Source organism: Rissa tridactyla, chromosome 5 (genome assembly GCF_028500815.1).
Source record: "Rissa tridactyla isolate bRisTri1 chromosome 5, bRisTri1.patW.cur.20221130, whole genome shotgun sequence".
NCBI lineage: Eukaryota > Metazoa > Chordata > Aves > Charadriiformes > Laridae > Rissa > Rissa tridactyla.
Window position 1 is genome coordinate 16307633 of NC_071470.1, and position 23914 is coordinate 16331546.

General features: G+C 40.0%; 1 protein-coding gene across 1 annotated transcript in view; it reads left to right on the forward strand.

Annotated features, from left to right (window-relative positions):
* Window positions 1-17977, forward strand: part of SMIM14 (small integral membrane protein 14) — a 42632-nt gene extending 24655 nt beyond the window's left edge. The window contains exons 3-5 of the mRNA XM_054203391.1: window positions 6379-6427; window positions 14067-14215; window positions 14786-17977. Of these exons, the coding sequence (XP_054059366.1) occupies window positions 6379-6427; window positions 14067-14215; window positions 14786-14818 (231 nt within the window). The 3' untranslated portion in view covers window positions 14819-17977. The remainder of the gene's footprint in view (window positions 1-6378; window positions 6428-14066; window positions 14216-14785) is intronic.
* Window positions 17978-23914: the final 5937 nt, after the last annotated feature.

Sequence of the window (23914 nt, forward strand, 5' to 3'; positions counted from 1 at the left end):
TTGTTTACTAAATCGTTTATATACTTTGGACAGAACAGACGTGTCTGCCAACAAAGCTTAAACAGTTATTTCATTATCCAGAAGCATGAGAACACAATCGGGAGTATGCCATGGTGTTGTCATCTTCTGGCATCATTGGAGAGAAAAAGCAGAGCTTACAACTGGTCTAAATTGCAAAAAAGTATTTTCACAAGGGATGATATTTTGCCCTTGTTATTGCATAAAATTTACTATCAACAGTCTTTACGACTCCGTTTTAAATTTACTTTTATTTGTGGGATAAATGACCATATCACGTTAGTTATTTGTCCTTGCTTTCCTACTTATCTATCCTTTTCTTTTCATTGCCACCATTATCTGTTTTTGCTCTCTTACCTTTGTACCTAATTTATCTGTTTCTTTCATACATCTCTCTGGGCTTTCTTCCATCACAATTTTTTGTATGGAGGTCTTTTCCTGACCTGGCTCATGAACTTGCTAATTTTTCATTCATGTCTTTTCTGAGGACTTATTTCTGCTTTGAGCTGTCTCAAAAGTCACTCTAAAGGACAATTCTTTTAATTATCCTTGCATAAATAATTTACTTTAATCTCATTTGCCATTCACACTAGACTTCATTGATTATTGTACTGTGTTCCTGCCACTAGTCCTGTTCTTCTTGTTTTGTTACCTTGTTACTACCAGAGTTGAAAGTGCTTTTGGACAGGGATTATGCCATCATTTTGTCTGAAAAATGACGAAGTGGTGAGCTGCCGATCATTGCTATCTTCCTGATATTAGTATGCTTGGGGGGGGGTTGGTTTTTTTTAACTCTGAAATACACTTAAAAAGAAAAAGTGTTCATACTGAGTAGGAACTCTTAATCTTTTTTTCAGGCAAGATGCTATTGACTTTGATTTTAAAAAAAAATAAATTTGTCTGAGCAGAGATTGCAGGACCAGTCATAGGGTTTGTGAGACTGTTGAACTCTGAGGTAGCAAATTCTGAAAACTCATCTAAAGAGTTTCAGAAAACTCCTCTGAAGAGGAAGCAAGGGAATTGACACAAGAAGGAGTTACTGTGAAGGTAGGCAGAAGTCTGGCTTTCCTTCTCCACAGTAGCTATCTGTCATGAGCAGTAAATGCAAAGTAGCCTCACTTCTTTCATGGGAAGACTGAAATGATCCCAGTGGCTGAGGTCACTGTATTGGAAAAAAACAAGTTCTCTGTTTAGTTAGATGAAGCTGTTTCACTGGGCTTACTATTTCACTTGGACTTCAGTGATTTTGTGGAGCAGCCAACATGCAGTGAAAGTTCACACCCTGCTTTCACCACACAGTGGCATGTTTGTGTGCCCATAGTAGGTTTGCACATAAAAAAATAGAGACTTTACTTAATATAGTGACTTCACAAAAAAGCTTCCAGGGCCCGATAGCGGTGTCCCTTTACTGTGACTGTTCATGTTTTGTTCACAGCTGGGGACTGTGAAAAGGGGTGGCTCTCATTGCTCAAAACTGTGCAGACTTCTCTCAGAACATGGCACCCATTATAAGAGTAGCAGCGGGACATAGTCCGGTTTCAGGGTAGATGCTGCTGATCCACAAGATGGCATGTTAAAACTGTACTTTATATGTAGTGTGAAAGGAGCAGGATCTAAAAGCTGTTGTGTTAGTGTGAACTGGGGCTAAAAGCTGTGTCTTTTGTAAAAAAAACCAAAACCAAAACAAACAAACAAACAAAAAAAACTAAAGGAAGAGCTATTTCAAATTTGAACTGGGAGCCATTTTAAATGTCTCTTTTTATTTTTGCAATCCTAAATTTCAGTGTCATGGGAAAAGAGTGAGGAAAAGCCTTTTTTCCTCTTACCAGCACAAGTAACTCAATTTCTTCGTATCTCAGCATCATGTTGGGTTTACATTCAAAATATGTCAGTGAGTGGACACTGATTTGCTGTAATTCAGCCATGATGCCTCCCCGTTTCAAGAATTTATGAGGGACTTCATAGAAACCAAATACTCATATTGACCAAGAGTTCTTGTGGTGTGGGGATTATGAATTTAAATTATTTTAACTTAAGCTATACAAGTTTTTAAATATACTTGGAGTGATTTAAGGTTCAGAGTTGTATTTTAGATAATCTGCATTTGTAATTAGTATTTTTACTTGTATTGCCTGCAAGTTTGCGCTGCATTAAAACTGAAAATTTTTGAGCCTTTTTAGCTCCTTTTTAGCTTTCATGCTGTTTACAATTTGTGTTTACTTCATTTTGGACAATAAAAGATAAATTAGTTCATTTTTTGGCTCACATGCACTAAGTCATTTATTGTATTTGGATGACAAACTGCACACAGACTGTTAAAATTCAGCTATAATCCTCTTCATTTAAATTGGAAGAAAATAATAATTTCTATAAATATTTAGTTTTGTAACATTTTTCACTCTATCCTTTTGTTGAATAAGCCCTGATGTTTCACTCACCTAATTTCAGTGTTCTTTTTAAGGCCCTGTTCCAGAATATACTGAAAAACATGGAAAAGCTGTTGCTGACTTTAGCAGGTATCAGATCAGGCAGCCAGCTGTTAATCTTCCACTAAATTCACATTTTTGACAACACAAGGATCTCTGAATACGAATAAAACCAAAACCACCATTAATAATATTGCCTTTAAGTATGTACAAGTTAATGTACTATAATAATTACTTCTCTATTCAGATTTTTTCTCATAAACTTTGTACTATTCCCACTCTGAAAGACATTGAGTGTATTTGAGAAGTCTTTTTGAGGGTTTTGTTGAGAAGAGGGAAGGTCTGGTTCAACTTCTTACTATTATTCCACAAACTTTTATCCAAACTCCCTCTCCAAAATCTGAATAAAAAGGACTGTTTGTTTCCACTCCCTGATAATTGCTTTTTTTCAATTACCTGCTGATTGAAATGTCTCACATTCAATTTTTTTTTCAACAGTTGCTATGTCCCTTAAGGGTGTAGTTATCAAGAGAGAGCTAATTGGTAGAAGGAACATTCTTGTTTCAGCGAAAGACACTACCTTTCCCAGCGATTCAACTTGCGTAAGCATTTCATACACGTGCCAGAATCACTTCTCGTCTTTTGACTAATTGAGTGACCGCAGGGGATCAGATTTGCATTGGATTACAGAGTTAGGAGAGAATTGAGAAAAACCTAGTTTTACTGCTGCTCGTTTTCCGTCATCTGCCGTGTTTCATCCCAAGAGAACAATAGGCAGCCCATCACTGAGCTGTTAAAAACGGATTTGTTACCTGGCTCCCCGGCTTACAGAGCCCTCCTAGAGCTTCTGCTTGTGGGTTACTGAGATTTTGCCTGTGCTTGTAGTCAGGAGGGGAACTGAGCATGAGAAGATATTTGAGTGTGTTTTTCATCATGTGATCGATGGCTTCTTAAAACCTATGTGAGTCTATGGGTGGTTCTATTCTGCCCAAATCTTCTCCAGCGCAAGTAGTTTTTATAAGGAAATTTTGTATTACCTGAAATGGTTGAGAAATATTTCTAAGAAATATTTGTATTGCTGGATACAAATGCAGCAGAGACACTGAAGTGTATTTTTTTTTAGGTGGATCTTTAAATCTGCATGCTAGTATGATTATGTATTGTTTTCAGTTTAAAGGAATTTCATACAAATTATTTTTTAAAACGCTGATTTTTCATACTTTTCTCTTGTAACTGTTTCACAACAGATTTTGAGGTTTCTAAACCTACCTTGTACAGTTAGTTTCTAAATCCCTAGGAAAAAAATGGAATATTTGTTGTCCAACCCCTCTGGAAAGCACAGCCCTATTATCAGACAAAGTACAGATGGCTCTGTAGTTTGTAAATGTTCCTCTGTACATCGTTCCTCCATACATAAGCAGACTTTTTTCCTTATTGGCAGGGTATAATCTAAGAGCATTTTTTCAGCAGAGATCTGTAGAGCAACTGCTAATGTTATTTTTCTTAAGGCTGCTTGCTTACTGTAATATTTCTGTCATTGGGGTTTCCAGCAGTACTTTTCATTCTAAGGTCTTGGAGCCTGTCACGTCTTTTGAGAAGTCACAAAGGATGCCTGTAGGATAAAAGTCAGTATCTGAATGCACCCTCTGGGTGCGCAAAATCTCAGGTGTTTAATACTTACTGTGTCTTAATCAGGTGGCCTACTACATCAACAGACACTTCCAGATAGTGTGGAGTCTTTTCTTGAAGAAATGGTCAAGGGAACGGTGACGGACAAAGCATGGTGTTATCATGGCCACTGCTGAGACCCCTCTTCAAGAAAGGCACAGCTGTAGCCAGAATATCTTTCTGTTGTTGTTAAACGTAGTGGTTAACATGTTCATGTCAGTCAAAGCTGGAGCTCCATCAGCTGTCTTCTGTGGTGGCAGTGGAAGCCCATCTGGTAGGCCGGTGAAGGATGTTAATGGCAACAAAAAGTACATGCACCATTTTTGAGGTGGCTTGTATAGAAACGTTAATTGCATGGTTTAAAAAAGAGGTATTTGGACAGAGTGTAACACTTAGAATGGGAGATAACTAATATTGTGGCTAGATCACCCAAAGGTGCTGCCTACCTGGGCAAACGAGATGCGCTGTATGAGCACTAACCACCCTGGGGACAGAGGGATAACTCAGTGCTATGTGCTTGTTGACCTGTACGATGTTTCTGATCATATACCTATGACCCATTTTAATCCTGGGCATCGTTCTGTGTTGAAGAATACTTTTAAACTGTGCTTTACAGAGTAGGGATTATAAACTAAGCCCCCTCCAGAATTAAATCCTTATACAAACAGAAGATAATTATGTTGCTGATCTCTTTAAAATGTGGGTATAGTGATACCCAGTTTTCCCAGTTCAGGAGTCTCTCGGTGTCAGATATTCCAAATAGGTACTATTGCTATTGTAAAACCTCCCCTTTGAGAATGTCTTCCAAAGTTTGAACATAAAATGAGTTTTTACTTTTATAAAAGAAAGACAGGAAATATGCATAGTTTGATAGATTATTTTTTTTAATAATGTAAGTAGAAGTCTTTTGTTTGAATTTCTCCTGCTGTTGTTTTTAACTATAGAAATAGCTGAAAGGTTAAATCCAGCCTTCCCAGTACTTCCTAAGGAACTTCTTCGTAGTCTCAGTAAATTTGCTAGCAGATCGTAATATGTTAATGAAAGAATGAATGTGATCAATCTCCAATTACTTTTTTTTTTTTTATTATTTCTCAAATGCGTCAGTCATTGAAAATCATGATGATAAAGGAAGGAGCTTAGTCTTTTCCAAATGTCTTCCTCCGTCGGTCGCTCATCTGTTTCCTTGATGTGCTTTGCATAATATTATGACTGCATACAGCAAATCACTTATGCCAGTGCAAGGGGAAATTGGGTTTGTAGAAATTATTCATGTATTTCTTTCATAAAGAACATCATATTTTCTTTTTTTTTTTACATTTGTATATTTACGCTGATAATAAACAGATTAGCCTGTTGTGACAGGAAGTGTTGGGATTTGTGACACTACTGTGACATAAAACCTGTCAAAAAGCAAATGTCAGTTCTAACCAAGGCATTGTAACGATTCTGTACTTTTAAAAACTTTTATTATTAATCCAGGTAGTTTACCTAAGCAGAGGATAGAACCTATTTCCATAATACAGCAGATTAAATCCCATCCATTTAACTTCTCTGTGCCTGTTAAAGAATGTGATATTTGTCTTTCTTTTTCGACTCTGTCATCTGTAAAATAGTTATACTGATTTGCAGGTTAGCCAGCGTTGACTTTTCTTGCAGTTAGCAAGCTTACCTCGTCTGTAAATGCAAATAGTCATTACAGTTGCCAAAAGCGCTTTAAATTTTACCCATCACTAAAGAGAAAAAACAGTACAATACATATTAAAATCAGCTTTTAAAAAAAGATCCTAGGTGGAAAAAACAGCAAGTGCCAAGTATAAATATGCAATTTTAATTCGACTTCTCTGTGCATAACTGTTATCGCAGTCTGATCATTTATTGCTATGTAATCACAGAGTGGTTTAATGTTACTTGATCTAGATAACAGTAGTAACAGCTATCCATTATAAATCCCAAAATACGTGTAGAGAGCATATCTGTATCACTATAGATTTTTAACTTGAATTTTAAAAGGCATTCAGTGGCTGCAACCTGTGTGGAAGCGATAACACTTTAGTCAGGTGATTTAAAGGTGTTGTGTAAATAGTGTTCAGAAACTACATCCGTACCTGGGATTCTTCACGCACCATAAGCCAAGTGCGATGCAGTAAAGGATCAGTTATAATCTTATCTTGAGCTTGTGTTCTGACATTATACTAAATCATGATTTTGGTAAAAGCTGACCAAGTCTCATTGCTAAGTGTGATGCCTTTCTTTTTCTCTGTTTCAGCTGAGACAATCCCAGTCGTACTGCACAGACACAGAATGCCTTCAGGAATGTGAGTAACTATCAGGATCAGGTGCATGGAAGTAAAATAAACAGTCGTAATTAAAATACAGTCTGACTGGTCTTTAAAACGCAGCAGTTGCTTTAATGTTATAGGAACATATTACATTGACTCAAATATTACAGTACTACAGTTATGTGGGGGAGGTAATTTCTGAGAATCTGTCATGATAATTTGTACATTGGAAGCACTGTATGGAAGCAGCAATGGTGAGAAGGCTGGAGGTACCAGTACACCAGCATGACCATCCATCGGGTCCCACGCATTACTGAATATTACCATTAGCCTCCAAATGGGATGATTTCAATTTTTCCCTGAGGAAAAAATTTGGAGGGGGCTTTATTTGTCCTCCTTACAGCCATAGCAGCCTAACCAGTGAAGACTGGGTATTCAGCATGGACCCCCACACGTGGACGTGTTCACGGATGGGGCTGAAAGACTTACTGTCAGTACGGTGAATCCTCTGCTCCAGCGTGAGGGAGAGGAGCTTCCCCACCAGCTCTGACTGATAAGCTGACACACACCATGACTGCGTTTCTGTTTGTCTCGGCATCTGCGTAGTTAATGAAGCAGAGTACCGATGTGTACGCTTCTTTGAAATTCGCTGTGAAATATATCCAAAAACCTCTCCCAAACAGTGAACATAACAAGGACAGTCAAACGTTACCAGCATCTGCAGGGAAGCGTAGCTGTGCAGAGGTTATGCAGTAATGTAAGCTTGCCCTGAGGTGCTCTGTTTACACTTTTCATGGTCTAGAGGGAACATTGCCAAATGCTTATAAATAAAAATGAAGTGGATCTGGTTTTCCTGTATTGCTTTACCAATTGAGCGTATGAACTCACACAATTAGCCTGCATCAGGACTACTGTAATGCTTGGAGGGAGCAGGGAGCACCTCAGCAGTGTTCCTGGAAGCAAGAACTGCCGGTGCCTGTGTCTTCTGCGGGTCTAGGAGCAGGGCAGTCAAGGTTTCCAGGACCTTGGGGATACGGCATGCCTTCGTTCACTCTCATGTTCCTCCCTCTTCACTCCCCACTAAAACCCATTTAGAGATGGGCATCTAGCTTGGATTTGCACTGTGCCCTCCCAGTGGGAAACAATCCCAGAATCATTGCCATGTTGGCTTGAAGGGAAAAAGCTGTAAATTCTCCCAGATAACGCCTGAAAAAATAGTGGGGCACACATGTGCCATAGCAGTGCTGCTGGCTTTCCTCTTTCTTTACAGGCTTTCTAAGTTCCGCTGTGTGTCTGTGACTTCCAGCACCCCTCCTCTCCCAAAAGCACCTGTCCTAGGGTGGACTTTTTCATCTCCCACACCTTAGACTTCTACATGTATTTTTTTGAAAAATCACAGGCATGTAGGAGAGGGAAAGAGGCAGGTGACAGAATATTTTCTGTATTAGCCAGGCTGTGAAACTTTCTGAGCTTTAGTCCACAGTCAACACCAAGCGATGGTAGGTCATTCTCACTCAAGCCTTGGGAGTCTTGGCTCCTCAATATTTATGAAGCTCTTAGGCTAAAGACCGTATAAATGAGTAAGTTCTGTTATGTGTGGGCACAAAGCTTGTGGGATGGCTTTCATGCTACCAAGCTATAGTACAGTGCGGATGTGAATGGTTTGCAGCAAATAGCTTTCCATCCTGAAAGAGATCCTTGCAATAACTGTCTGTGCAGATGCAAGCAATTTGGCAGCAATTGTTCCAAACCAGTGGTTTGTTTCAAAAACTAAAGCAAAAATTATAGAGTAAATCCTCTCCTACATTATTATATTGCCTTAAATTTAGTTCCAGCAAAGGTATTTTTCTGCTGAGGCAATGACACTGACTGCCTATTTGTCAGACTATTTTGTGATGCTTCTGTGATTCTGTGCTTGGGCCAACATGAGCTCTGTAAGACTCCCAGGAGTCGAAAGACAAAAACAAACAGATTGAGCCTGGAGAAGCTTCTAGAGATGTTTTTAGAGACAGATTAAAACAACTCTGGGCCAGTCTTCTGTCCATTGCTTCATCCTGTTCTGATGAGCTATACCATGATGAGCTTATTTTTGAGGTGGGTCTCCTCTTCCCTAGGTCCCACAGCTCCATTTCCTGTAACTTGCTGACTTCGATTCCTCATTTCGGGACCTCGATATGAAGACACTTGTTTCACTCCCACCCGTTTGCTCATTCCCAGGATTTGTTCTTCCTTCTGGAAGCGCAGCTGGGAATGTTGTCATACACAGATTCTTAAGTTGCAAGGTTGTGGAATAACTGATGAGATGTATGTGGTTTTGTTTTGGGAAACGTCAGGGCTGTGGTTCAGCCAGTGTCACAGCAGCGTCATGTGTTGTGCTGTTGCTACCAGCTGGAAGTTCTCAGAAACACCCTGCGTTGATTCTTCCTGAGCACACTTTGTTTTTCAACCCCTGATATCAGATCTTTTTTAGATTTTTTTGGAGACAGATCAAAGCAGTAGCACCAAGGCTCCTGCATTCTCATTTTTGTGTTATTAGCTCTAAATTCTTATTTATGGTTGTTGGCAGCATTGTATTGCAATGACTGCCCTGCAGAGAGTTTCCTGCCAGTGTCAGGTCCAGTGCTTTTGGATTTGTACTCCTACATGCAGAAGGATATGAGCACCGCTTCAGGGAGCATTTGGGCACTCTGCTTGATGGCTGTTCCTCTGCTGATTCTCCATCAGAGTATCTGCTACGACGGTAAAGCGTGTATCAGAGTGTGACGACTGTTCCCTCCATTTCAGTGGGTGCCTTGGAGAAAAAAGGCTGCATGTTTTGAATATGCAGCACATTTAATATTCTGTTGGGAGTGTTTATGCTCAGCAAATCAGAAGATCTTAGAGTTTCCCTTGAAATAAGGAATAAGAGCAATAATTCTTTTCTGAATTGTGTCTAATGCAAGTGGAGCAGGGAATATTTCTCTGAAGCATGTTGCAGTTGCAACATCAGCGGTTCATCCAGCCCAGGGAGGATCCGCGGCTGGTACTGAGTGGCTCTGATGGCTCATGGCCCTTCACAGTCAGCTTTCCATGTCAAAGGAAATGAGGGCCACCGCCTGAGTTTTTTGTCTGTGTTCTAGCAATTCCCAGATGTTGTGACCTGGATTTACCACATTCATATTTTCAACGTTATTCTCAGTGCTCTACTAGCTTGTCATGTGCTCAGAGATGACTGTCTGAAATGCTGTCTGCTCTACTCCCAGATTTCAATGTATTTTAAAGTGAATGCATATCTGTGATTCATCTTGGGTTGTACTCATCTGGGGGAATCACAGCAGCCTAACCTGATGGCGTGAAATGTCTGCCAACTCTTCCCTCCCTTTTCTGGTAATTCCCTTCTCCCTTCCTCCGCTCCAGCCCTTTTTTGCTTTCTTCGGTTTCCTAATCCTTGCCTTTGATTATCTGCTGGAGGTCCCACAGGCTCTTTGTCTTCCCTGATGATTCATCTGTAAGATACCTTTCTTCATATGGTTTCCTGCCTTTCTTTCACAGAACAGGCAAGGCTAAAAACACCATGAAAAGAAGAAGGCACAAGTCAGAGAGCATCTTCTGTCTTCCCCCATGCAGATGTTAAACAGTCAAAAGCTAAAGATCCAAAAGGAGGTATTTCTACCATGAGAGGGCAGACAAAAAGCACTACAGGGAATATAATTTAACAGTAAAAGAAATGCAATCTTTCCTCTTTCTCTTTAGAGTACAACCTCACTCTGAATGCAAAATAGCACTTTAAGAGGAGAACTAAGTTCATGTAAGGAGTATTTAACAGGGGTGTTTATTAATTTTAATATTGTATTCTTGAGATTTCAGTTGCACAATCAGGATGTTGTTGACCTTTACTCTTTAGAAATTATTTTCACCAAACTCATCATTTTAGTAGCTTTCACTGCCTTTTAGTAGAACATTAAATGAGATGGCAAACATCTGTCACAGAAGATTTTTTTTTCCCTTCCCATTTCTCTCTGAGGTTTACATGACCTACTCTCTGTTTCTATAGGAAAAAAGAAGCCAAAGAACTGTATGTTATATGTGGAGCAACAGATAGGATTCACCATAGTCATTAGCTCCCGTGGGAGTTTACCCCACAGTCTCAGACTAGTCCCTCATAAAGCTGTCTCCTGCACAGAGAAAATTCAGCCATGATGTAAAAAAAAATTGCAGGTAACCAGAGGGGCGGAACTGCTCACAGGCTTCACTCAGAAGTGTGTGGATATACAGGTATGCTGAGCCCAGGGGACCCGATACTCTGAAAGTAAAGACTTTGGGCTGGATTCGGTGTTGCATGGAAAGGCAGTTTAGAGACTGTAAGTTTCATGTCACTTGGTGACACGGGAATATGTACTGCTACATTCTGTACTGGTTGGTGTCTCCCAGGCACTGGAGATTAATAACCAGACCCATCCATCAAAATGGATGGCAGGGACATTCATCTGTGAGGTCAAAACAGGACGATCTTCCAGCCATCTGGAAATATTAAAAAATATCATTCACAAGTGCTCTTGTAGGATAGCCTTTATTCTTTAAGGAGTCAAAAAAACACTTCTAAAATACCTGCAAAAATATCAATTATAGGTAAAGCACTGCAGCTGTGAACTCTTAAAAATAAGGTTTTTTCTTCTGCCCATCAGCATAAATTCCATCCTCCTTGGTTTCAGCTTCATTCAACTGTTCTTTATCCATAAGCTGGTTTTATCTGATTATTTTGTGATCTCAGTGATGGAGGTCTTTGTAGCAAAAGATTGTCGTCTTCTACATACTATTGCTCCCAGTAGCTGAAACAGCTTCTTGTCTGTTCTCTTGATTGGCGATGCAAAGCTTTGAAAAGTGTGATTCACCCCGGCTATGTGAGATTTTGCTTATCCTCATGTCCTTGTGTTAAGAGATTAAAGTAACAGATTCTGAAATATCTCCAGTCCTTATTAAAACACGTGGTCATTTGTGAGAGGTGTGGGTTTAATGGTACTTGAATAGCGTAAACAGTGTTGTGGCTGTTTTAGTATCTGGCATCCTTTGAGTAGGTAGTACAGGGCCAAGCTGTTGTCTTGCTTAACTTAGTTTAGAACATGTTTCAGCACATTTGGTTCCATCCAAACCGTATTACAACGCAGGCTGGTTAGAAATTATGTTTTGGAGGAACGCCTGTGGTTTCCCTCTGTGGTTCCTCCTGCAGCCTTCCTTGACCTGTAGCATGAGCTGACTTAGCAGCATTTACTTACCCCAACTCTTGTTTAACCACGGATCCTAAATATGCTATGGTTCAGCAAGAGTTCCAGAAAGCAGCCTAACTGGTCCCCCTTTCTCTGCACTGTATGGGGAGTCCAGCCTAACAGGTGATCTGAGTTTTCAATGTGTGCCAAAGCAGGTACCTACGGCTGTCTTATGTGCTGCTGAAGGTAGTCTCAGGGTGGCTATTAATGTTGTCTGGAAGCCCCGGAATAAAGCAGTTGTTCTTTTCATGCCAAATTATATGCTAGTTTACTGGATTGCATATATAAGGGTCATCCAAGATTTAAAATATTGATATATCTTGTTGATAAGAATAATATTTTCCTGTGACACAACTGCAGGTCTAAACTCTTATTCCATATGCTTTCTGAATCAATTATGTGTTAGAGTTTAATGAATTAGAACCTGTAGCATTCTCATTTATTTTCTTTACACTCTAACTTCTCCTCATGTACAGCGCCCTTTGTTCACTCAGATCTCCAAAAGAACTGTCACTTGTAATTGTATATACTTCTAATCATACGATTCCTTTACATTAGCAACTTCTGGAGTTTCGCAATGTCTATATTTTGGACATTTAAAAGGCAAGAGCTGTATGGCAGTTTCATTTGCTCATACAAGTTAATGGTGTTGTTCGTGCTTTGAGAAGCATGAACTTCTGTAGTATGTGGGGTTTTTTCTTTTTCAACGTTTTTGAGTGCACCTGATGTCGGTAAAGGACATCAGTCCAACAGCCCCGACCCAAGAAGCGTTATTCACAGAAGAGAGGCATTGTGAATGGCATGGCTGCAAGCTTCCCCGCAGTGCCTGCCCCTCTGCTGGGTCTGAGCTGTGTTATGAAGAAACCACTGCCACAGAAGAGCCTCCGTTAAAAGTGCTACCCCAGCATGACAGTGATGAGGATGGTTCTTTGGCATCAGCCTTAGCCTTCAAGGAAATAAGTGACTCCAGCAGTTCACTGGGTATCCAGCAAACATTAAGTAAGAACAACTTCCAACTCACACTGAATCCAGACTTGACTGAATCAGTATTCAGTCAATACTGAATTTGAATACAATTTGGATACAATTTGGACCATTCAGATGGTCCAAATGAATTAACTGAAAAATCTGATGGATACGGGTGTCTCCGTGGAATTTCCCCAAAAGTTAAAGCTGTCAACTTGAGTAATAAAATAGAATAGCTCTTCTCTTCCTGAGGTTATTCATTATAGCTTTGTATTAATTGCTCTGTATTAATTGATGAGCCATGTGAGTACCATAGGTAATTAACTGTACATTGGTTTACACTTCCGCTGGCATTAGTTACAGTTTGATTATTTGAAATTATGTTTCAGAGGACAAAAGTTTTTTATTTTCAGTTGTGCAGGTATTTGCAAGAGTTTCTTGATCCAAAAGAGACTAACCAGCCATCTCCAGTCTGAGGGGATTTTCTCAGTTTTATTTCCATGCTTTGATATCTCAGATGTTCTGTATGAAAATTAGGTGTAAAATTTTTACCTTGTATTCCTGGGCTTCACTTTTTCATGTATCTCCTCAGCATTTTTTCCCCTCCTGACAGATACGTTTTTCATTACAGTGAGGGTGGTGAGGCACTGGAACAGGTTGCCCAGGGAAATTGTGGGTGCCCCATCCGTGGAAGTGTTCAAGGCCAGGCTGGATGGGGCTTTGAGCAGCCTGGTCTGGTGGGAGGTGTCCCTGCCCAGGGCAGGGGGGTTGGAACTAGATGATCTTTAAGGTCCCTTCCAACCCAAACCATTCTGTGATTCTTGATGCTATCAGAAGTACCAAATGACCCGGCTGATCAGTCATGGAGATCTGGCATATTGACACCGACACTTGTTCGAACAAACTCTCAATAAGTAACTTACAGTAACCAACAAAATTATAACCATTAGTTTGCTCCCTTCTTACTAGAATTGGCATGTTCTCTGTGCAGGGCTTAACAATGGAGTCTGAGCTCTCATGTCTTTAGAATTATTCTTTTATTTGTTTGAGGCAACAAACAAGCACCAGCATACAGATGAGGGGGTTTTCCATATAAATATATTTTGCATCAAGTTTGATTTCTTAAAAATCAAGTTTGATTTGTTAAATACAAAGTGTGTGTTTGTCATTTCCAGTTCGTTATAAGTTAATGTGAACTAAGAAATATTCATAATTGTGAGAATTCCAGCGAAATCTTATGAAATAGATTATCTTTTCAAAGGGATAAGAAATGTGATTAAAAAACAGTGTAAAATTAACTAAGAATTACTTATCTCAAAGCCAAAAGGAAGGACTAATCAGAAAACTCAACTGAAAAATGTTTCTCTTTTTTTTTTTCTGAGACTTATATTGCATTTTTGTTTTCATTTTGGGGAAAGAACTCTGCTGTTGGTCTGTGTAATGACTTGAATTTTCCTTGTCTGTAGTGCCAGGACCAAATTCCTCCAGTGACAATGGCATCAGCTTTGCCATGATAATGATGGCCTGGGTGGTGATTGCACTTGTCTTGTTCTTACTGAGACCTAGTAATCTGAGAGGATCCAACACAGCCGGAAAGCCAAGCAGCCCACATAATGTAAGTGCGTCTTAAAGCGCCCTGCAGAAAGACTCCACAATAGCTTATATGTATTTGGTTTTAATACAAACTATTTTACGGTCATTTTTTCATTACATTTTTTTCCCTGTATTTTCTTGGAACTCCATTAACAATGCAAATGAGTAAAACCAAAGTGAAAGTAGAATCATGAAGGCCAACCGTGAGGCCTGCCATGGGATGGAGAAGGCACGGGTAACAGAGTGTGGGACATAATGTCCTCTGGACACCGGCTGTCCCTAGATGGAACTGCCTCCTGCCTTCTTATGTACAACGGGAAAATCACAGCTTTTAGAGAAGTCAGTAGACAAAATTACAGCATCTTTGTCCTAGATGTGGGATGATGGAAAAATCCCTATTGATGCAGGAAACAGTATTGTTCTTTGGTGCTCATGTGCTCTGAATACAGAGATACTGAAAGACCTTATAAGAAAGCACAATGTAACTCTTCTGAGTTCGTCTTTAATTGCTAAATCCTCTTATGTGAAGCACTGTTTCTAATCCTCTATGTGTTGTGTTGTTTTTTTTCTTTTCCTTCTTCCTTCCCCCTAGGGACAGGAACCACCAGCCCCACCAGTGGACTAGAGCATTCAGTATGGGAAAAGTTCAGCAGCTAAAACCTTGCACGACCAAATGAACGAAGTGACCAGATTACTCCTAAACTCCATTCAATACTCTCTTCTTTTCTCATTTATATAGAGCAGAATTATCATTCAGCAGTTATGTTCATGAACATAACTTAGCGACTTCCATTTTAAGTTAATTTTTGCTTTGTATGTTATTACAGTTCCTAGTAGATTGTAATCTGAATAATGATAAGGCGTTGCAGGGGTTTTTTGATTGTTACTGTTACTGTGGACATTCCACTCAGTCTCTTTCTGTTACAGTGATCTTAATTTCTTTGCGGTGATTTCTGATATGCATTGAAAGAAAACAAAAATCCCTGTGCACCTATAATAATGGAAGGTTACTGACCTTTCTTCAGATTAATCCATATTTTTTCTCCAGTATGCTTTTGAGAGTTATATTATGGTTGCAACTATTAGCTTAGTCATGTGGTGAAAAATTGAAATTATTTTATATTTGCCCTGGGTTCAGAGCAGCTTTTAGTCTGGTCTTTGGACCACTAACATAGTTTTCAGGGTTGTTGGCAAAAGCACGGATTGTCCACTAGAATTATACTATGTGTGTGTGTTTGTGTGTGTGTGCAAAGAAGTGAATGTGATAATTGCCACTGTCAGAGCTTTGAAATATATCTTGGGAACTTTACACAAGAGATTATACCACCAAAAAAGGAATTAATCTTGTTCAATAATAAGTGATAGATCTTATTCGATACATTTTCCAAAAAATGTATTCCAAAACTGCATTTGTTTACTTACGGACTTTTAAGAAAAGAGAAATTTAGTGAGAAGAACTTGGTAGAATTGTCTGTCCTGGTATAATCTTTTAATAATCGGTATCTTAACAAGTTTTTAGCCATGGTGTAATGTATCTTGGACGGGATGAAATCATACCAAGAGGTTACCGAGGTTACCAACTTTCGGTATATGACATATACTGGATATTCAGGTTATGTGTGTTATCAGCAATTCTTAACATTTCATCCTTATCTGCTGGTTGTAATTGTAGAATAACAAACTTGCAGGTGACTACATACGGCATGTCTTTTCCCTCTGATATTTGTGTGTATGTGTGGTGTCTTTAGGTGTGCGTATGTGTGGCTGTGCACGTACCTGTGCACATCTCCCATTGTAGCAAATGGGAATGACTTTTTTATGTACATTAATTTAAGAACATTTTAAAGATGTACAGAAAAGCAACACTGTATATTTTTCTTGATCAATTTGAAAAATTGATGAGAATAATGTAAAGAACATTTTTATGTTACCAACATGAAGCTTCTTTCCGTAAAGGTCAGTAGAACAGACATATGGGAATTCAAAGCCTTACTCTACAAACCTTTATTTCTTGAGGACTTGAGTTATGGAGCTCAAGGGACTAACTGTTAAGATGCATAAAGGTTTGTATTAACAGGCTCTAACAAAAATCTCACATCAGATCCCATGGTTGACAGATGCAGGGTTTTCCTCCTCAGGGTTAACAGCGGGCCAGCTAAGCCTCCTTGTAAAGGTACAGCGTAGACCTGAAGAAAGGCTTCTGTAATTTGATGTAACTGCCCTTTGAATTTCTGTGGAATAGTGTGCTCCCAAGCATAGGAGCATGTGTAAAAAAAAAAAAAAAAGGAAAGAAAAAAATTAAGAAGATTGGGCCAGGTGCTCTCAGTGACGTCAGCGCAGTACCATGTAAAGCAGCGGAGCTGCAGCAGAGAAGCTGAGAGAATTTGTCCTATTGCGTCTAATGGTGTACAGGCCACAAACACTGTGTAAAGATGTCACTGGGACAAGCAATCTGACTGTGCTTGCTATTTGCCTTCCGTGTACCTTTATGTTTGGGATACTGTTTTGAACAGAACAAGTAATACAGCATCATTTTGTTGAACCAGCGAGAAAATATATATATAAATCCACTACAATGACCTTTTCTCCAAGAATTTTTGGCCAGACTGCTTCACTATTGGATGCATAAAACAGGCTTCCAGTTGATTAAAAAGCCAACAGAAAAAGGCTTCATTTCAGACAGCACCACTCCTCATCCTACTGGAAGCTGGTGAGACGTACAGCAGATGCTCCTCACGTGTGAGGATCAGTCTTGCTTTACTTAAATGTCTGTGTATGTATTTAAAAACCTCACCATGTGCACCCAGCTCCAACAGTCTTGGCAAATGAACTTTTTGTTCAGAGTAATGTTGGGTTTTACATTTAAATGAACTGTCTTTGCTCAAAATTCCTCCAAGTAATTGTCCCAGTGATTTTATACATGTATGCTTTCCTCATGTAAATTGCTATTTTAAATTTTCTATGTAAAAGAAGAAAGATGGGAAATATTTTATTGTAAAATGTTTTACTAAAGAGCCAGGCCACTATCCCACGTCAAAATGTATGCCTTCTAAATTCAGATACTCTCTCCAAGGTATAACCTTCAGATCACCACTCTTAATTAAAACAAAAGTAACTAATTGTAGGACTGTATTTTGCCACTCTTATTCATGTTAAATAGTGCCTTACTCATCAAGTAGTTGCACTGAAGTTTGTGGGACTACTCTGAGATAATGTACTAGTAGCAGCTTTAGTAAGGGTGGCAGAAATCTGGCCTTTAGTGATGTAGTTTGCGATGAAATCGTTGTGTCATGGTTACAGATGTTTATGGTAAATTTTGAGAAGAAATGTGGAAGAGATTAGTGGTGTGTGAAGCTTCAGGACATGATTAATTCCGTAATGAGGGTTTTAAGCTTGGTTAATAAGAGATGCAAGTTGTGGCAACTTGGGAAATATGGAGGGAAGTTTACAATTATACCTTAGCTTAGAACTTTGTTAAAACAATAGTATTTTTAGAGTCTGCTTAACACAATTATTATACTCTGAAATGAGAAATCATATGTATTCATGTATTGTCTGCAGATCACTTAGCCTTGTAACGTTCATGATTGAAAAAGGAGGAGTGATGATGTGATGTACCTAATGTAAATCGGTGGTTTAAAATGTCTGAATTATGCCAAACGAAAAATCATCTGTGCCATTTGCGGTTTCCTAGTAATCTTTTACTGAGTACTTGGATTGGGATAAAGGGCTTGTACTATGCACTTTTTATTGACTTAACAAAATAAATAGCAATCATTAGTAACCTTTTGTCTTTGTCTCTTAGTCTTTATAGAAGATGTAGGACTGCAGCAATAGACACTTGCCTTCTGTAAGTATCTCAAGCAAGTCAGAACGAATTATAAGCGGTTTCCAGGGTTTAAGATACATTGATGACCAACACAGATGTCTCTGCCTTTTGCTCTTCAAAGCAGTTGTGCAACCTAGGAAGTCAGAAATACTGCAGTAAGAAAAGTAATGACAGAGGCCAAGTATGCCAATTATGTTACTCCATTTTAGATCAAATCCCACTACTTTGGGATTTGCAGTCTGTTTTCTAGTCCCAGTTCTTGGCAGTGTTGGACCCAGAGCTGCACTGAGGCAGATGCTCCAGTGGATCCGAGGCAGCATATAGAAGTAGTAGAGACCTGCTGCTTCCTCACTGTTCCTGTGGAGTGCATCACACTCTTCTTCCTCCAACAGCAGAGCATGAAATGCTGAGCGCTGCCTCGGCAGCAGCTGAGATCCCACGTTAGGGATTCCTGTGTCAATCCAAGAAAAAAAGGAAAACGCCAGGGGAGCATTAGGGTTTAAAGTAATACACAGCTATTCAGAGACAGTACTTACTTATAAGTGCAGTTGTTAAAATGTTTGCCAAGGATGCACACGCCTATTACGAGAAGTGATGCAGAAAGGAAATTACCACAAATTTAAATTAACTATGTTGAATGGATCTGTGTGAGGCCTGGCTGTTCAAGACCACCAGGTAAGTAGAGACAATTACTGTGCCCCAAAGCCTGAAAAAAAAATAGCATCCTATCTAGGATGTTTGGGAGAAATACATCAAATCATTGCAGCAAAACATTCCGTGAACATGAAGTGCATTCCTTGTGAAAATGGACAACTTACATTCTTTTCTCCTTCTGCTTGTTCAGTACCAGCCAGCAGCCTATGGTACAATTCACAGCAAAGACTGGGACCTTGGGTTGGGGGAAGAAGTGGACTGTCCCACGGCGAGCCACATCCTCACGTGTAAAACAGCACAACTCCGTTGGCTTCCAGGGAGCTACACTGGACGTCAGCTGAAGATTTGTCTCTCTTCATACAAGAAGAATAACTGAACCTACGTTACTTGATCTTGTACCAAAATTATTGCCAGCTCCCATAGCAGGTACTTTGTAGTTAAATATAGTAGCTAGAAGAATCTGGCTTCCGCATTACCTTTTTAAATATCTGCAGATAAGAGCGTTGGTCAAAGAGGGTGTCTGAAAGACATATATTTCAATACATGACAATAAATATTAATTCATCGTATATATCCAGCTTTTTAAAAGTTTCACTCTTCTTGCTTGCATGGAAAGTGATATTATAAAATATTTTATACAATGTTAATTGAAAATACAGTAGTAATTTCTAACCAAAGATCACAAGTAGCAAGCTTTAAAAAAAAAAATCTTGCATTTATGGGTTTTGTTATTACATCCGCCAAGCTATAAATGATGAAATAGAGGAATAATTTCATCTGACTGTAGTTTTCAGACTTACACCTTTTTTAAAATTCTTGAAGGCTATTATCTTCTGATGCAAAAAATACTCTTAAAATGTAACAGAAGATACTAGAGCCAAGAAAATACATTTCTTAAGCAGACCAACAAAAAAACCCCACCATTATACAACATTCTAAAGGTCAGAGCCAGTGCTTTGATATAAAAAGTAAATTTTTTAAAAGATATGGGAGCCCAGTTTAGAGCAGAACTTGTAGACGAAATGGTAAATGATAAACTGAGTATGACTGGCAAGAAAGTGATCCACAGAAGCCCCCACAGGGCTGGACACTACACCAAGCATTGCCCGTAACACATCAAAATCTGCTTTGTTGTTGTGGCGATGGTGAGTAAAAATCAGTTTCTTCAGCTCTCCTAGTGATTTCATGCAGCCTTGTTTTCCATCCTCAGTTTCACATAGATGAGATAGAAAATCCAAATAATCACTTTTCCCGCTTCATCAAATATTAGCTTGCAATTTGAATCACAAGTGCATCTTGTCTCTGACACCCCCTCTGGCTGTATGCTTCTTTTAGGGCTTCAGTGTGTGGGGGGAAGAGATTAAGCCTAATTTGCTTTTAGCTGTACTGTAACAGCGGATCAAGTCTTCACCTTATTTTATGTGAACAAGTGTTAAGGCAATGGGACAACTCAGCTGAGTAAAACCCTTCAAAGAAGTCATGCTACATTTCTCTCCGATGGGGCTGTGATGACAAGCAGTGCCTTATCTGGCTGTTCTTACTTCCGTTGCATTAGTTTGGGGCATTTAAGGTTTCCTTATTGTTTTATTGAAATGGCTGTTACCCCTGAAACGGTTCTCTGGTCGGGAGATTTAGTATGCTCCATGTTCAGCAAAGCACTGCTGCTGAAGGAACAGCTTTGATGTCTGGTCTAATGTGTGTGGCTTCCAGAACATCAGAAGAGAAAAAAAAAAAAAAGAAAAGAAAAAAAAAAGACATATTTATTAAACAATAGATAAGGCCGTCAAATGTAATCATGCCTGGGAGGAAGTGTGAATAATTTCTGTGTATATTGAGAGATTTAAATAATCTAACTAGAGGAAGGTCACATACTGGAAAACAAAACATTGTTGTGCAGGAGCTAAAAGAAGAGGGTTTGAGAGGACATTCTCATCACAGTTTTCAGGGTGGCCTTCCTCTGATTTTTAAATGTTGTTTTAATCCCACATGGCTTTTGGGTTTTATTTATATTGCAATATTGTCCACGAGTCCAGCTGAAATTATTGTCTAGATGTTCTGGGCCCTACACAAACAGGCACGTTGACCCTGTCCAGAAACTCACTGCATTTTGAGACAGATTTTACCAATAATTGCAGCTTGGGGTGCTGGTTGTCACTAACAAAAATATTATATTAGATCAATTGTGAGCTGTTTGGGCAAACTGTCAGACCAAACAGCAAAGTGGAACTTCTGGTGAGCCGGAGAGGTGGAGGTGAGGAGAAGGCATTTGTAGGGACATGCCAGGCAGAAAATGTCTCTTGTAACAACTCGTAAGGCTGGCTCTGTGCAGTTCACTGTTATGGTTGGCTCTGAGCACACGTAGGAGCTCAGGCACTCGGCTGCCTGTGTCCAAAACCAGTCTACAGCTTGCTTTATGCAGCTGTTGGAGCCTTTTCCAGAGGAACACGCATGCCCAGTCCCATACGTCCCTGTGTAATCTCTCTAGCTGTGTCCCCTTCCTTCCTCTTGGCGTTGTAAAATACAAAGCATGGATTCACGTACCGATCCAACTGGTCTGCAAGCGAGTCCTCTGGGCACTTTTGTGCCTCCGCCTGGGACAGTTGTCAAGTAGCTCAGATTTCCCTGTTACGCGCAGGGTTGCCTCCTGGTTGTGCTGTGTCAAAAGTTAAAGAAAGGCTTGATGGACAAATGGTGGTGGTTGTATCTGTGTCAGATGTTAGTGTCACAAACTGATTACACAAATACAGCTGCCTTTAGTTAATGATCAGCTAAATCTGCTGGGGAATTAGTCTGACATTAAACACTCCCTAGATATGATACAAAACTTCTTTCATATCCAGGGTTCCTTGCTGGCTTGTCCTCTCACCTCCAGCATCAGGGTGCCAGCCAGGAGATTATGCTATCATACACTCACTTGCCCTTTCTTTTCTTTCCTTCCCTTGCCTTCCTGTTATCCCCCAAATCCTTCATAAATCATGGTTTCTCCTTTGCATAATGGAACAGCTCATGCATGAGAGGTGAACAGTGCCCCCTCCACCCGCCTTTGGCATTCACATAGCCCTTGGCTCGGTCGTTTCCAGAAAGGCGGAGTTAAGGCCTTGAGCCCGCTCCCCTATTTTCCACACAGAGAGGAGAACACAGGATCCAATCTCACGCTGGTACATGCTCCAGCCATTAAGCTGTTACATTAAACAGACATTATGGCTTTCCTTGGCCAAGCTTTTTGAATGAAGCAGTCTTAAATCTTTGGACTGCACGCTGCTTGATCCTGCTGGCATTTGCCTGAGCACACGTTAAGTTCAGGTCTGTGAGAGCATATAGCAAAGGCATTGCTCATTTTCAGGATCAGATGAAGTTTAGATATGAGGCAGCCAACAGCACTGCTCAGGCCAGATTAGACTGAGGCAGAAGATGTACCTTTAGGTACCTAAGGAAATGTGTTGTTGAAACTTGAGTGTGTTTTGATTTTATATACCTTTTGGAGTCCAGCTCTTAAGACTAGGTTATTGAGTAGGTTGTTAACCCTGTCCTATGTGTATCTGTAGCCTAAAATTTACAAATATCTCTAAAATGCCTATTCTCCTCAAGCAGGTGAATGATAATCACCTTTCTTGGACATGGATGCTTCCATGAATTACAGTTCAGGCTGTTTAATATCAGGATCTGAAAAGACAGTCTCCTAGCAGGATGTGTAAGTGAGCAGTGCTCTCAGAAGCATCGATTACTTACAGGTAAATTATTGTGCAAACGACAATCTTTAAAATGTAAAATTCTGGATGAATGGAACAGCAGCTCCCTCAATTTTCTTTCCAAAATAACACGCATAGGAAGGTACCTGAAAAAAAAATGAACATGGAAGTGAACCCTGTCAGGAGACTTCTGACCCAGGGTGCAACACGTGAAACTTAGTTTGGAGAGTGGCAATCCTTCATTGATGATGCTGTTTACCTGAACAGATGCCCTGCTAAGATAACTTTCAGCAACCAGCTAAGGGAGTATTTTAGTTAAAATCTTGCTAATATACCTATTAAACTCATAAATCATAAAGCCGAACTGGACTATGAACATTTGTGTTGACATCTGTAGGATTTGCATTATTTATTTTTGCACTAGAAAATATCTTCTAGAAAAACTTTCCAGAGATGGACCATCTCTGAATTGTTTCAATGGTTACTTATCTTCCCTATTAGAAAACATCTATCCTGGTTAAGCTTCCGTTTTTATACATTATATTTTGTTAATTTGAAGGAAGGCTTATCAAATTTCTGTTGCTGCAAGTAACAGGCATTGCAAAACTGATTTTCAGGCATTGCCTCCCAGAAGGGACTCTATAGCCCCAAGTTAGATCCACAAACACCCCACGCAGTGGGAAGGAAAGGCTATCTCGGAGCGAGGTCCAGAGTGGCTGATACGCTGGCAGAGGGATCCATCTGATTTAGTCAACTGGCAATGCTGAAGAAAAACATACGCCTGAAATCCCATTCCTCGTGTAGTTTAAGTTACTGCCCCTGCACTGCAAAAGGATTCACAGCCTACGCTGAGCCTTCAAAAAAATGGAGCAGAAGTCACACTTCTTTTATTTAAAAATGTGGCAGGTGGTGGACCGGCCTCATCTCCTTTGTAGCAGCCCAGGGCTGCGTTTCCCAAGCAGTGTGCTTCAGGAGATTTAGTGGTGTGCCCTGAAGCCTTACACAAGATTTATTGCCTCTGTGCAGCATTGCAAAAAATTCTACCTACTGGTAAACGATGGGTCTGTCTGAACAGAAAAAAACCCAGAGAAATCCAGAATTTAATCAATAATGAGAAGGGTGACCCGAACTCCTTGCCCTTTTCATTGCTGTGACTTTGAAGCCGGCATTTTTCCCCTGCCAGCAGTGCCCTCACCACCAGACCGTAGGCTACAGGGAAACAAAAGCAGCACTTGTCATCCTTTCTGGGGAAGTCGTGCCATTCTGCAAGAGAGAACTCAAGATGCACGTCCCAGGCCGGGGCGGGGGGGACAGTGTAGTCTGTCAGCGAAGGCCCTTTGCTGAGAGAAAAGAGACTGAGGTCCATTGCCCACTCCGAGGACGGTTCAAACATCTGAAACAGCTCTCAAATCATAGACGACAACCCAGACCTTTCTCCTCTCAGGAAAGGGCCATCATTACCAGACCGGAAAACTATTTCCTTTCTATCTCCTTGGCAAACTCAGCATAGATGCAGGTGGAAAATTAGATCCCCAGGTTTCTTTATAAC